This window comes from Musca autumnalis, unplaced genomic scaffold (genome assembly GCF_047663935.1).
Source record: "Musca autumnalis isolate F117 unplaced genomic scaffold, ASM4766393v1 scaffold_4, whole genome shotgun sequence".
Taxonomy (NCBI): Eukaryota; Metazoa; Arthropoda; class Insecta; order Diptera; family Muscidae; genus Musca; species Musca autumnalis.
Genome location: NW_027411977.1, coordinates 75,221,933 through 75,238,146, shown reverse-complemented (window position 1 = coordinate 75,238,146; position 16,214 = coordinate 75,221,933). Strand labels below are relative to the sequence as shown.

The window sequence follows — 16,214 nt, the reverse complement described above, 5'->3', positions numbered from 1 at the left end:
AAATAATGGGTTATTTTTTAAAGAATTTACAAGGCAAATTACTACTAGGCTGCTTACTAAGTAATGAGTACGGTGGCAGAGAGCGTGTGTGTCCGACTACAAATCCGACTTGTTTGTTTAACCCTCACCGTCAGCACGCGAGTTTCTTGTTAACAAAATAAAGAAAAGTTGGTGGTGCACATGTAAGAGTTGAAACAACCCTTAATGTTGGTACGCGTACCACAGTGTGTAGTGTGTTTGGCTACAAATCAAAAGTTCCCATAATTAAATCAAAAATAACAAGTAAGAACTGCGTAAAGTTCAGCCAGGCCGAACTTGTTATACCCTCCACGACGAGTTGTATTGAAGTAAGATGGAGCAATTAGCTACCTTACGTTTATGAAGAAGACTAAATACCAAATTTCAGCATGTTCGGTAAAACAATGTGGCTAACCTTCAAAATACTGAAGTTAGGGAGGTACCGTTCCATCAAAACATCGATCAATACCTACACATTTCTGGCGGAAAGTTTTTAGACTTAAAGAAGACTAAATACCAAATTTCCGATATTTCGGTAAAACCTTCAAAATACCGAAAATCAAGAGGTACGAAAATCTACAGGTACCCTCGGACCTATACTGATAATTCTCATCTGGAATATTTTATAACCCCATGGAAGACTAAATAACACATTTCAGTCCTTCGGTGGGATATTGACGTCACAACCTTCAGAATTACTTAAATCGGGAGGTACCGTTCTATGGGGGCTATACCGAAACGTGTACATATACCGACAAATTTCAGTCAGAAAGGCTTTTACCTCCAACAAGGACTAAGTACCAAATTTCAGCCATTTCAGTGGAATATTGAGGCAGCAACCTTCAAAATACCGGAAATAGGGAGGTATCATTCTATGGAGGCTATACTAAGGCGTTGATCTATACCGCCAATTTTCACATGGAACGTTTAAGACCACTCATGAAGACCAAGTACCAAAATGTCAGTCATTTCGGTGGAATATTGAGGCCACAACCTTCAAAATACCGGTAAAAGGGAGGTAACGTTCTATGGGGGCTATACTAAGGCGTGGACCTGTACCGACAAATATCTGGGGGATCGTTTTGTACCCTCAGCGAAGACTAAACACCAAATGTCAGCCATTTCTGAGGAATATTGAGGCCACAACCTTCAAAACACCGAAAATCGTGAGGTTCCTTCTATGAGGGCTGAATGAAGGCGTGGACCTATACGGAACGCTTAATACCCCAAATGAAGACCACATTCCATTTCGGTGAGATAATGAGGCTAAAAATACCAAAAATCGGGTGGTACTGTTCAATGGGGGCTATATCAAAACGTGGACCGATATAGCCCAATTGCAATACCAAACATCCTAGGAGTAATAAAAACTTCTATCTTAAAAATTGCGAGCTGTATCTTGATTTCAACAGACGGAAATGATTATATCGACTTAGAAATTTACCCTGATCAAGAAACAATAGTAGGCATCAGCACGGCCTTGTTGACCAATGCGTAATGCAAAAACAACTTTCTTGTTGTTTTTACCCCCGCTTATTGAAGCAACATTCCTATGTTCGTATTCTTTGCGAAGCAAAGACGACATAAAAACAGTGGTGGATATGAAATTCTTTAGTTCGACTCAGATTGTAGGGTAAACAGCTTTAGGGCCATACAGCAAATTTCTCATTTTATTTAGTTTGCTAGATGGCTTTATTGACCTGTTTATCGATACAGAGTCGGCGAAAAAGGGAACTGATGAAGTTGTTTGGTGACAACTGAAACTATAGTATTCCCTACCCTTCGCCCGCAACTAATCAATTTCATATCCACATTAAAATATTTTGTTGTTATGCAAACAGTTGAATTACAACAAAATATGGACTCAAACTGAAATAAACACAAAGATGTCTGATCAAGAATATATATACTTTATGGGGTCCCGATCAATATTTCGATGTGTTACAAACGGAATGACAATTTTAATTATACCCTCCATATTGTGGTGGAGGGTATAAATATATGAAGTGTGTTGAAATTGAAAACAAACTCCACCTCAACTGTTCTAAAAATAGTCCGTCAAAATTTAAGGGTTTTTAGGTTTTCGGATTTATTTTTTGAAAACGGTTGATCAAAATCAACATTTTTGTCTGAAAATTGGTAAATTTTTTTACATAGATCTTATAGCGTTCTCACGGTGCTCTTGAAACAATTTTAAATGGATGGTGCTTACACCTCGGAAGTTTTTGCGGATTCTGAAACTACAATGTTCATAGATGAGAACAATCAAAAAACAAAAAAAATCGCCGGAGCGCTTTTTAAATAAATCGCGATTTAAGTTGACATTTTTAGGGGTTGCTTAGGTTTTCGTGATTTTGCTTAGAAACCGCATTTCCTATCAAAATGGGACTAAAACAAATATTGTAGCTATGAAAATTCTCTACAAGATCGACCTTTACGGTATTTTCGTAGTTTTTACTATTTTTGAGATATAGAAGTTCAATTTGGGACAATGCACTGACTGTATCGCCCCCTTATAAAACAATGTCATGTAGGGTGAGCCTTAAGTAACTTTTGATGAAAACCGCTTACACAGATAAAGTTTTTGTGAATTCTGAATTAGCAGTGTTCATAGATGAGAAGAATCCAAAAACAAGAAAAAATCGCTGTAGGGATTTTAAAATAAATCGCGGTCAAAATTCACATTTTTAAGTGTTTTTTAGGTTTTTACGATTTTGCTTGAAAACCGCAAGTTCAATCGAAATGGGGCTAAAGAAAATGTTGTAGCTGTCAAAATTCTCTAGAGGATTGACGTTTACCATTTGTTTCCAGCTTGTACCATTTTTGAGATAAGGAAGCTCAGTTTACATTTTTAGTTTTTTTTTGTTAGGGTTTCGCGAATTTGTTTGAATACGGTAAGTCGTATCGACATGTGACCTGAGAAAATCTTAAAGCTGTGAAAATTCTCTACAAGACTGACTTAAGTAACTTATCTTTAGTTGTAACATTTTTTTAGATATATAAGTTTAAGTTGGGAATTTGCAGTCATGACATTGTTTTATAAGGGGGCGATACAGAATTGAATTGAATTTGAATTGTCCCAATTTGAACTTCTATATCTCAAAAACGGTAAAACCGACGAGAATATCATAGAGGTCAATTTTGTAGAGAATTTTGATATCTACAACATTTGTTTTAGTCCCATTTTGATAGGACCTGCGGTTTCTAAGCAAAATCGCGAAAACCTAAACAACCCCTAAAAATGTCAACTTAAATCGCGATTTATTTAAAAAGCGCTCCGGCGATTTTTTTTGTTTTTTGATTGTTCTCATCTATAAACATTGTAGTTTCAGAATCCGCAAAAATTTTCGAGGTGTAAGCACCTTCCATTTAAAATTGTTTCAAGAGCACCGTGTTCTTTCTGGAAGGCACGTACCGCCAACGTAAGACAAATTTGGAAGAAGATTTCTTCATCTTGCGACTGATGCCAATTAATGTAATGTACGTGGTCAGATAACAGGCATATACGCGAATGTCCATAAAAGCCCTATTCTAGGGCAACTTTAGTCAGCGACCCACCATTTATAGTAAACCCATGACCTACTTTGGAAAATTATTCCCGAGGTGGGCACTGGTGGGCATCATGACTAAAACCTTAGGTCAAATTTAAGTATATGATCGAATTGGCATTACAAATTACGCTAAGAAAATATACAGCTAACTAGAATTCCAAAACATGGTTAAAGACTAGTTTTTAATGAAAATGAAGCTATTACCTCCTCCTTCAAAATCCACTATAATATTTTGCTATACGTATTAGTTTCGCGATATTTTGAATAAATTTGCTTGCACTTAAAAAATAGGTTGTACTCACAACAAATAATATTAGTCAAATGTTCCGACTTTTGAAGCTATTCTTAAGAAGATCGCGTTCGAATGAAACAAAAACTAATATATTTTTAAAAAGGTCTATGTCATAGTTGTCTGAGTTGCCAGATGTTGTACTAAAATTTTGACATTCATTTTTTAATTTTTGGCCAATGGGTGGATCCACTGTGCTCTGCATGCATTCTTGAAGGGCACACTCCACTCGGATCCTGTTCTGGCTAGTTCGTCCCAAGTCTCTCCTTATGATCCTGACTTAGCAAGGTCTTGTTTACATTTTTTTACTAGCTTTGTTGTGGCAGTGTATGATTTTAATCCTAGGAACGCCGTTTGACTGACGATAAAAATTCCCACTGAGTTTATGTGAGATGTTGTAGAAATACGAGGACTACTCGAAAAAGTTGATTAATGAATTCAGTCGAGGTCGACGTTCGCTCCAAAACAAAGGCCGTGAAGGTCTTCTAAAAACGGCCGTTGTCCCAGAAAACATTGATGCCGTACGTGAAATGATAATACAAGCTTGTCATGTGACATGCCGTGAGATAGAGATATCCTTGAGTATTTGCCCCACCAGCATACATTCGATATTGCCTGAACACTTGTCCGGAAAAAAAGTTTGTTCTCGTTGTATCCAGCACGAGTGTTTTAAAAGATGTTTACAAGATCTTCACAGAACGAATCATGGATCTATGCGTATGAGCCCGGCCATGTGGGTTTTCGAAGACAAGCCAAATCCAACAAAAGTTGTTCGAGGAAGAAGTACTTCCAAGCAAATGTACAGAAAAAATACTGCATTTTAGGAATATTGTTCATAAAGTCTTGCCAATGTTCAAATTTCTGCATTTCATGAACGCCTTTCAATTTACAGCCTATGTAAATTTAAACTTTCATCTACGAACAACAATTCGAATGTATTTAGGGTCTTTTCAAAACCCTGGATTGGGATTAAGGTTCAAAAGTGTTGCTGAGGAGGTACTTAAAGAAATGGACCGACATAGTCCATAATGGAAGAGGATAGAAGGCCTAATTTTGGACCAAATCGGTTGATCAGTTAGAGAGTTATCGTCGTCTCCAGCCACTACATATGGTGTCACAGGGTTTTTTACACCTTTCAGGCTTTTTTGTCAAGAAATATGGACTTGCCCCTGGAAAACTTTTACCGTCGTAATTGAAGCAACGAATGCAAGTTGCTTCAACAGAAATCAAAGTGATTCGAGAAGAGGTCTTAAAGTGAACTTATCCGAAATTTTGTGTGGGAGGAGTGAAAAAATATAGTCCATATTTGAACCTGATCTATATCTGGTAGATATATATGGATGTGTAAAGTATGGACCAAATCGGTCACTCCATTCAAGAGTTGTCGTGCGCACAATTTGTCCGAACATATTTGAACTTTTGTGGGGAGGTACTTGGAGGATTGGACCGATATGGCTTATTTTCGAACTTAAACTAGGTTTGGACATAATATTACGAAGCCAAAATTAGGACCGAATCGGCAGATCCGTTCGAGAGTTATCTAGCGGTCCAACCACTACACGCAGTGTCATAGGGTTTTTTTTCACCTTTCAGGCTATGTTCACAGGAAGTATGGACTTGCCCCTAATGAAATTTGTACTGTCGTGTGAGAGGAAGTGAATACATGTTGCTACAACAAAAATCAAAGCGATTCGAGAGAAGGTCCTAAACTGAACTTTTCCGAAATTTTGTGTGGGACTTCATATATGTTTGTTATAATTTAACGATGTTGAAAGTATCGACCAAATCGGTTACTTCCTTCAAGAGCTATCGTGCGCACAAAATTTTCGAACTTTTTTGGGGGAGGTACCGGAAGGAGTGGAGTAATCTAAGTGGAGTAAACTAAGTTTGGACAAAATATTACGAAAGCCAATTTTTGGGCCGGAGTTGTCAATTCGTTCGAGAGTTATAGTGCGCTCCAGCCAGATAGACAGACTTTATTTCGTCCAAACATACTTGGGGTCTAAAACCATTGTTTCGTTGAGGCACATTTCGCCCGTATGAAAGTGTATACATATACCCTCGTTAGCATAAATGCTCAGGGTATAAAAAATACTGGTTTCTTCTAAGAGATTGACAAAAAAAAACCAATTTGTTTTCATTGACTAACAACCACCACACACCACCAACCAAACCAGAGACAAATTTTGCTGCTTTTTATTAATTAATGTTTTTATTTTGTATTATTGTAATTTACCGTTTCTTCTAACGGATTTTCACTGTAGTTGTTATTGTCTTGTGGGGTGCCACCGTGGTGCAATGGTATGCACACCCGCCTTGCACACATAAGGTCGTGGGTTCGATTCCCCGGCCAGGCAACATCAAAACACTTTTCAACGGTGGCAAAATAACCCTCAGTTGTGTTGGCGACATTTCCTGAGTATTTCAGCCATATAAAACTTCTCTACAAAAGTGGTGTCTTAAGGCGTGTCTTCGAACTCGGCGATAAACTGTAGGTCCCATATCATTGAGCTAATGTGAATCGGGGTGCACTCATTGATATGAGAGAAGTCTCCCTTGTCCCGTAAGGGGTGTTTGTGGAACAATTATATATATGTATGTTATTGTTTTGTGAGCATAGCAGAACAATATGAACCATATGTACATACATGTTGAGTCTATCAACACTAGGTTGAGATATTAGATGTTGCAATTATATTAAGGAAATTAAAAAAAATTAGATGCGAACTATATTGTACAACCAATCACTTCGTTTTTTCGACACCAAACACACTGTAGGCGTTTGATTTGTTAGTTGCTACGACGCGTTGCGACGGTGGTAGTTTAGCGTAAAGCGTTTAGTTGTATTTCATTCAGGTTCTGTGTAGTTGTGGTTTGTTTACAATCAGTCGCAAACATAACATATGTTTGGGTGCAAACAAATTATATGTTTGGGTGCAAACAAATTATATGTTTGGGTGCAAAAAAAATTATATGTTTGGGTGCAAACAAATACAAACCCAAAAGACACAAAAAAAAAACAAACTCATGCACCAATGGGCGCTTTCTGAGAGCAAGGGAGCGTAAAGCTGGGTACACATTGTCAGTTTTGAATGACAGCTTTGTTGGTGCTTGCTAGTGTGGCCGTTCAGTTTTGTCATTCAACATGCAACCACAAAATATTTTGTGGTTGCTGGACGGTTGGACAGTTATCGATAATTGCAAAAAATCGTCATTCAAAACTGACAATGTGTATTGTACTTAAATTTCAATGTGTGAAAAACGCAAAAGCAACGACAGACACATAGTTACATAAATATTCTAAAGAAGACCAGAGTATCGGGACACAGATCAGACCAAAAATCCACTAACAAACCCCTGGAACAAAAAACAGATCACACACCTGATTTTAACAATATTAAAATATTAGCTCAAGAGGCAAATTATAAGAAACGTTACACTCTGGAGATGTTGCACATCATAAACACTCCAAATGATATTAGAATGAACTACAAAGCAGACACAGACAATTGTGCTCAAATGTATAGACACACGGTAAACAAATACAGACGAGACAAACTTCAGTTGAAGAAAGCTTGTAATTACATCCATTAACATAATTATTATTTGTAGTTCCCTGAGGATGATTGGAGATTCCAATCGAAATTTTCGATAATAAAAACAAAATTAAAATAAACAACTAATTTTATTTATTTAAAAAAGCCTGTAGCCGAACAAAACCTAAAAAAAAATTCTAAAGAAATACATTACAGACTTTAATAAAAGAAAAACTGAATGAACTAATTTATAAAAAGTCACACCAAAGACATCCCAACATACCAAATAAAAATAAAAAGTAATAGGACTTGAGAATAATATTATAAAAATAGAAAATTCACAATAAATTTGTAACAATGCTTGTAAAACTATTACTGGCACAAACTTTTCTAAAGTCTGCCTGACTTTTGTTGATAAATTAGTTTTCGTAGAATTTTTTTTTGTATTTTACATCGATTTCTTAGTTTTTATGTGATTAAATGTATATCCGCGTTGTGTGAACTAAATAATTATATCCGTGTTGTGCTAAAATATAATTGCCGATGCCTACAAAATATAAAACAGTGTTAAGAGACAAAAAAGTCATTGAACTTTTGAATCATAAAAAATATGAATCTGAAGAAGTTTTTTAGATTGGTGATGTAAATAGCGGTTGTGATGAAGTGAATGCGAACATAGTGAAAGTGACGAAACTACGAATAATTATATATTTGACATTCATACATATGTTCCCAACCCTATTTTCTAAGGGACACGGAAGATTTCATTCATATTAATGAGTGCAGCCACTTCATATCGCCGATTCCGAAAGTCGTGTTTTACGACACCATTTGTATAAAAGTTTTTCATGGTTGATCCGGAAATGTCGTCTACATTACGCTGAGGGATATTTTGCCACCGTTGGAAAGTATGATGTTTTTACCCGATATGAGAATCAAACCGAGCATATAGAGTGCAAGACGCACTACAAGAAAAGCTATATAAAGTAAGTTCAATTTACAAAATTAACTGAAAAAATTATCATTAAATTTCTACTTTTCATAGATGCCGCAACTCCAACGACACATTCTTTCAAGACGGTTCGCGAAAAATCGTATAAAGATGCGAAACGATAATAAAACCGAAAAACGTAACTGTAAATATAATTATTTTAATTGTACCATAGAGTGAAAACTTAAATCACTAATCAACTTTATTAAAATTTAAAAATAGCAATGATAATTTATAACTATATCTCAAAATTTGAACTGAATTTATAAAATTTTAATAAAAATTAAAAAAAAATATATATATGTAAGCTTGTTGTACTATTACATGGGTAAGCTTAAGATAATATTAATTGCATAAGCTTGTTCTACAATTACAAGGGTAAGCTTATAAACAAGGGTTCCGTTTCGATTTTTCTACAATTATGACATAAGCTTTTAACAATAAATTTCTCAAGTCTTTTTTAAGCTTAAGGCTTATGTTGGTAAGCTTATTATAATATAATTCTCAAGCTTTTATGGTATGTTGGGATACAACTCTTATATTTAAAAAAGAAAAAAATATATAGAAACATCGTTCAACGCTTCTCCATAGTTGTAAAATAAAACACATTTTCCTCAAAGTTGAAATCAGCAGCGGGAAATCGGCATCTGGAATCAAATGATTATATAATATAATAAATAGGTACATCCATATTTCAAATACACATATGTATGTATGTATATGAAAATGATATTTTGATGAAATTACCAATATTAAATGCGATTTCTTCCTTGTCCAATAACATATTTCCATTCACCCTTTTGATTCAATTATAAAATATATTGGGCATTTAATTTGCTAAAAAGCACCAATTCTTTAAGAAAAAAACAAAACACTGATTTTTTCACTCACTTTACCGTCTTTACTCAACGATTGTATTTAGAAAACTGAAGAAAAAAGAGGAACATAATTAATACCATTTTTCTCTTTTCCTATTCGCTTGCTCCGTTGGTTTACAACAACAAAGCACGAAACACACGTGTTTTACCGCATACACACAACCAAAGCTTCTGCGTCTCCTATTACACCATACAGGAATTCCCAGGGTTCCCCAGCCACCAGAGCCCTGTTGTTACTCTCTCTGACAAAAAAAAAGGCTCCACCCATAAAAAATATGTTGGTACCCAAACAAATAAAATTGAGATATGTTACAAAATTTTGCAAACATATATATGTTTGGATCCAAACATATGTTTGTTTGCAATCAGTCCCAAACATATGTCTAACATATTTTTTTTCTGCGAGTGTAAGTCCACGGTTTGATATAGCCCCCATAGAACGTTACTCTTTTATATAGCCCACAGAAAATGTTACCACAGATTTTCGGAATTTTGAAGGTTGAAATTTGGAATTTTGTCTGCAATATTCCTACTGAGAATTGTTAAATTTGTCAATACAGGTCCATTTTTAGATATACCCCCATAGAACGAACGGCATGGCCCGATTTTCGGTATTGTTAAGGTTTTAGTTTCATTGTCACACCGAAATGACTGAAATCGGTATTTAGTCTTCTTAGGGCTACAAAACGTTTTTTTTTCTTCAGAAATTTGATATTTCAGTATAGGTCCACGTTTTGGTATAGCAAATAAGATGGATTGGAAAAGGCGTCACAACAACACCTAAAGGTGACGACGCACTGTATTATAGCTGCCATGACACAAAGCATGAGTTTGGTTGCCGATTTGTAGTTGGTTGGAGATTAAAACATTTGGTCGCCAGCTTCATCCCAGTGAATGGAAGACTCGCTGCAATTCGATAAAAGCAAAATTCTTCAACATCAGCTTTATTTGCGCTCATGCTCCCACTGAAGACAAGGCGATTTTAATGCCAAAATTAGAAAGGAGAATATCTTTGGCCCAACAGTCGGGAAATTCAGTCTCCACAGTGAAACATCTGACAATGGTATGAGGCTGATAAACTTTGCAGCTTCAATAAACATGGTAGTTAGCAGTACCAGATTTAAGCATCTCGATATTCATAAGGGCACTTGGCTGTCTCCAGATCAAAGAACAAATAATCAAATTGATCATGTTGTGATAGATGGAAGACATTCATCGAGCGTGTTAGATGTACGGCCGTTCCGAGGAGCATACATAGATTCGGACAACTACCTTGTTGCAGTTAAAGCACGAACAGATACAGCACGGTAGTTGGACATCGGTAAACTGCAAACTCAACAGATAGCCGCAGCATATTCCACTCAACTAGCCCAATTGCTTAATGAAAGCACTCCTCGTACCGATAACACATCAGCACAATGGCAAAATATTATCCACTCCATGCAAACAGCCGTAAAATCCATACTTGGATACCAGAGACCTCCACGAATGAAACCATGGTATGACCAGGAGTGTCGTGCTGCTACCGAAGAGAAAACTGCGGCATATAGGGCTACTCTACAAACATTACCAGCGCGTAGCGCACGAGATGGGTGAAAGGGAGAGAGCAGAAAGGTCTATTCCGAAGGTAAAAGAGAGAAATGGAAAGGCGGGAGTGTGAAAAAATCGAGATGTACAGGAGCCAGAATGAAGTCCGAAAGTTCTACCAAAGAGTAAAACATCAAACTGATGGCTTTGGTACAGGCGCATCCTCCTGTAGAGACCAGCAAGGTAATTTGGTAACGGATACAAATAGTGTGCTCAGGTTATGGAAAAAACATTTTTCCAAACTGTTGGTATCCGATAGTAGCGATGACGGCGAAGATACCACAGATCCAATCCCAGAAGATGGTATTGAATGTATACCGCCCAGCCAAGATGAGGTAAAGACAGCAATAAGTCGGCTAAAGAATAATAAGGCAGCAGGAGCCGATGGAGGCGACACGCTGATAAGGTGTATGCATCGGCTAGTTAGCACCATCAGGCAGGAAGAATGCGTACCTGTCGATTGGAACGTTAGCATCCTACGTCCAGTCCACAAGAAGGGAGATAAGACTGTGTGCTCCAATTACAGGGGCATATGTCTGCTCCCTAATACATAAAAGATAGTATCTGGCATATTGTGTGAGAGACTAAAGCCTATGGTCACTGAAATTATTGGACCCTATCAGTGCGGCTTTAGACCGGGCAAATCCACCATTGACCAGATATTTACCTTGAGACAAATCCTGGAAAAGACCCAAGAAATGCAGATCGAAACCTTCCATCTTTTCGTCGATTATAAATCAGCCTTCGACAGCCCTATACGTTCGAAGGTGTTCCAAGCCAAGTCTGATTTTGGTACTCCTGCAAAGCTCATTCGGCTTTGTAGAATGAAATTAACTGATACTCGGTCCTCGGTTAAAATAGGAAAGAACAACGCTTTATTACCAAATGAGGTTTCAGACAAGGAGACGGCCTGTCGTGTGATCTTTTCAACATCCTGCTGTAGAAGGTCATACGAGACGCGAAGGTCAAAAGAAATGGAACAAAATATACGAACAGCCATATGTTACTTGCTTATGCCGACGTCATTGACACCATGGGTCGATCGGTAAAGGATGTAACTGACACCTTTGCAAAAGTCGAAAGGGAAACTGCTAAAGTGGGTCTGGCGGTAAACGGCGAGAAGACCAAGTTAATGGTGTCGACGCGCTGTGGACGCAACTGTGGATGTTGTTTCCTATAATTGAGGTAGTAAAGGACTTCGTCTACCTCGGCACCACCGTAAACATAACCAACAACATCAGTTGTGAAATACGAAGAAGAATAGTGTTGGCCAACAGATGTTACTTCGGTCTAAGAAAGCAGTTTTGAAATAGAGCCACATCTCGTCAAACAAAAACAACGCTTTACAAAACACTGACACTACACTTGCTGATGTATGGTTCCGAAGCCTGTGTACTTGCGTAAGCAGACAAGGCAGTGCTTGGTGTGTTTGAGAGAAAAATTCTTCGAAAGATCTATGGACCAATCTGCGTTGACGGTGAATATCGACGTCGTATGAACCACGAGCTGTATTTGCTATACAACGACATCAGTATAGATAAACGTATCGAGATGCAGCGATTGCGTTGGCTAGGCCATATCATAAGAATGAGCGATGATGAACCCGCTAAAAAGGCGTATAAATACGTGCCTCATGGCGGTGCACGCAGAATTGGCAGGCATAAGCTTAGAAATCAAGTGGATGAAGATATGAAAAGGCGCGGTATTCCAGAAAGCGAAGCAGCAAACAGAGAGAATTGGAGATATTTTATTATTTCGGCTTATAGAACAAATGTTCTGTAATGAGCCAGCTAAGTAAGTAAGAAGACATCGATGTCTCATCCGAATTAAACCTTGTTTAGAAGAAAAAGATATTCTTTAGTTAGAGTATTTCACTTCTCTTAGGGATAAGCTTTGATGTGACGAAAGGGCTTAGTACTTTCCATTTTACTTCAATACAACTCGTGGGGCAGGGTAAAAAATTGGCTTTGCAGAATTTAACGTCGTTCTTACTTGTTTTTACTTCTCCCGCTTTGTATAGTAAACTATAAACATTTAAAGAATATTTGTAAACTTTTATCTGTAGAATCGTAATACTGTGCATAACCAACCATCAATACTCTAAAAGTGCAATAACAACAAAAGAATCACTGAAAATAGTTTATGAAACTTTAGGAATGATCTATTCGTGTGACTGACACAGAAAAAACAAGTAAAAAACCATTAAGTTCGGCCGGGCCGAACTTTTCATACCCTCCACCATAAAATATTCATTCCTGTCCCCAACTTTAAGTGAGTACGTTAAAATGCCAGATAATGTACATAAAATGCTTCATTCGGGAGGCCCTTTTTTATGGTGCCTATATCTAACTGTTGACAATTTTTGGTGGGCTAGAAATTGGTAGGTACTGTTATATAGGGGTTATAATAAAACATGGGCCTATGTTGACAGTTTTTGATGGGAGCCTTTAATGTCAAATAACTCCTAATTCGGTTAAAAAATTTAGCTAGAATCCTCAAAATATCGAAAATCGGTACATAACGTGGGAACTTTAAATGTCATTAACAGCTAGTTCGGAAGTATCTGGGCTATACGAAAATATGAACTTAAATGAACAATTTTTGTTGACTTTTAAATTTAAAATTACAGAAAGTTCGTCCAAAAAATAAAGCTAAGGTACTGAAAATCGGGAGGTTTGTTTTGGGGCTATACAAAAACATGGACCTACGTTGGGTTCAACATTTGAAGTAACATCCTCAAAGTACCGAAAATAGGGAAGTATTGTTATATTGGGGCTATGTTGAAAATTGTTGATGCAGATGTGTGGTGACCACTACAACCTTCAAATGTCAAATTACAGTTAGTTCTGTTAAAAATTGTAGCTAAAATTGCCAAATTACTGAAAATTGGGAGGTACCGTTACATGGGAGCTATATCCGAACATGGACCTATGTTGACAATTTTTGATGGAGAGGTGTTGTGACCACTAAGAACTTCAAATGTCAAATTAATGCTTGTTCGGTTTAATATTGTAGCTAAAATCATAAAATTACTGAAAATCGGGAGGTACCGTTATATTGGGGCTTTCTTGACAATTTTTGGTGGAGAGGTGTGGTGACCACTAACAATTTCAAATGTCAAATGTTCAAATTACAGATAATTCGGTTAAAACTTGTTGGTAAAATTCTCAAAATACCTGAAATCGGGCGGTAACGTTATATATGGGTGCTATTCCAAAACATGGACCTATGTCCACTAGTTATATAAGTTTATTGACATCAATGTCAATTGATAGCTAAATCGGTCTGAAAATGTAGATAAAAACGTCAAAATGCCGTAAATCGGGGGGTACCGTTATATGGGGGCTATACCAATACGTGGACCTATGTCCACCACTTTTGTTATATAAGTTTATTGACTTTTAAGAACCCTAAATGTCAAATTATAGCTAAATCGGTCTGAAAATGTAGCTAAACCCCTCAAAATACCGTAAATCGGGGGGAACCGTTATATGGGGGCTATACCAAAACGTGGACCTATGTCCACTAGTTATATAAGTTTATTGACATTTAAGAACCCTAAATGTCAAATTATAGCTATATCGGTCTGAAAATGTAGCTAAAAACGTCAAAATACCGCAAATTGGTGGGGGGGTCCGTTATATGGGGGCTATACCAAAACGTGGACCTATGTCCACAAGTTTTGTCACATATGTTTATTGACATTTATGAACTTCAAATGTCAAATTATAGCTAAATCGGTCTGAAAATGTAGCTAAACCCGTCAAAATACCGTAAATCGGGGGGTACCGTTATATGGGGGCTATACCAATACGTGGACCTATGTCCACCACTTTTGTTATATAAGTTTATTGACTTTTAAGAACCCTAAATGTCAAATTATAGCTAAATCGGTCTGAAAATGTAGCTAAACCCCTCAAAATACCGTAAATCGGGGGGAACCGTTATATGGGGGCTATACCAAAACGTGGACCTATGTCCACAACTTCCAATTTATAAGTTTATTAACACTTAAGAACCCTAAATCTCAAATTATAGCTACATCGGTCTGATAATGTAGCTAAAAACGTCAAAATACCGTATATCGGGGGGTACCGTTATATGGGGGCTATACCAAAACGTGGACCTATGTCCACAACTTTTGTTATATAATTTTATTGATACTTAAGAACCCTAAATTTCAAATTATAGCTAAATCGGTCTAAAAATGTAGCTAAAAACGTAAAAATACCGCAAATCGGGGGGTACCGTTATATGGGGGCTATACCAAAACGTGGACCTATGTCCACAAGTTTTGTTATATATGTTTGTTGACACTTAAGAACCCTAAATGTCAAATTATAGCCAAATCGGTTTGAAAATGTAGCTAAAAACGTCAAAATACCGTAAATCGGGGGGTACCGTTATATGGGGGCTATACCAAAACGTGGACCGATATAGCCCATCATCGAACTTGACCTGCCTGCAAACAAAAGACGCATTTTCCCAAAATTTCAGCGTCCTATCTCTATTTTTGTGGATGCTAGAGTGATTACCACAGACGGACGGACGGACGGACGGACGTGCTCAGATCGACTTAGAATTTTACCCTGATCAAGAATATATATACTTTATAGGGTCGCAAATGAGTATTTCAATGCGTTACAAACGGAAAAACAAACTTAATATACCCTCCATACTATGGTGGAGGGTATAAAAACAAACAAAAAATAAATACAGTGGACACTGAAATTACGGGACAAGAACAACAACAAAAGAATAGGTAACAAAACAACAGCAACAACAAATGTAATAAATAAACAAACGACACGCGCACAGAGTAACCAAACACTAATTTACTGGAAAGGCAAATAGATGCATGATTTTAGGTGGAGGTGGTGGGTGACCGGTCTAGTCGTAAAGTGCGATAAGTTAATAAGGTAAACATAGCACGTCACGAGAAGACATTGCGCGCGCATAATTTAAATTCGTTTACGGCTATATCTCACTTTATTAGATGTTACCTTAATTTTCTTCTTTGTGTTCTTGTTTTGGTTATCATTGTTCTTGTTCGACACTTATTACTCTGCTAGATGAAGCCAGAGTCTCTGTGGCCTAGTCTTTTCCTGTCAACTCAGCCGCATCATAAATTTGCTGATTCTGTTGAGTGTTTTCCGACGTCTTTTTCTATTACCGTTTGTTTTGGTGTCGTCACTTCATGCCGCCGTCATTCAATATCGTCAGCGTGTAATGAATGTTATTTTATTTAAACTTGAGCCCTAATAAAGGCTATAGAAGAGTATCAGTGTGGATCACGACAATGAATGAACTCTGGAATTATATTGCATTGCTGTTACAGCGTAAAATAGTGTTACCGTTGAAGTA

The 16,214-nt window shown here is 37.1% G+C and overlaps 1 protein-coding gene across 1 annotated transcript in view; it reads right to left on the bottom strand.

The window, feature by feature from the left end:
- Pura (Puratrophin-1-like) overlaps positions 1–15,906 on the bottom strand; it is a 326,190-nt gene extending 310,284 nt beyond the window's left edge. The window contains exon 1 of the mRNA XM_073984425.1: positions 15,854–15,906. Within this exon, the coding sequence (XP_073840526.1) occupies positions 15,854–15,891 (38 nt within the window). The 5' untranslated portion in view covers positions 15,892–15,906. The remainder of the gene's footprint in view (positions 1–15,853) is intronic.
- Positions 15,907–16,214: the final 308 nt, after the last annotated feature.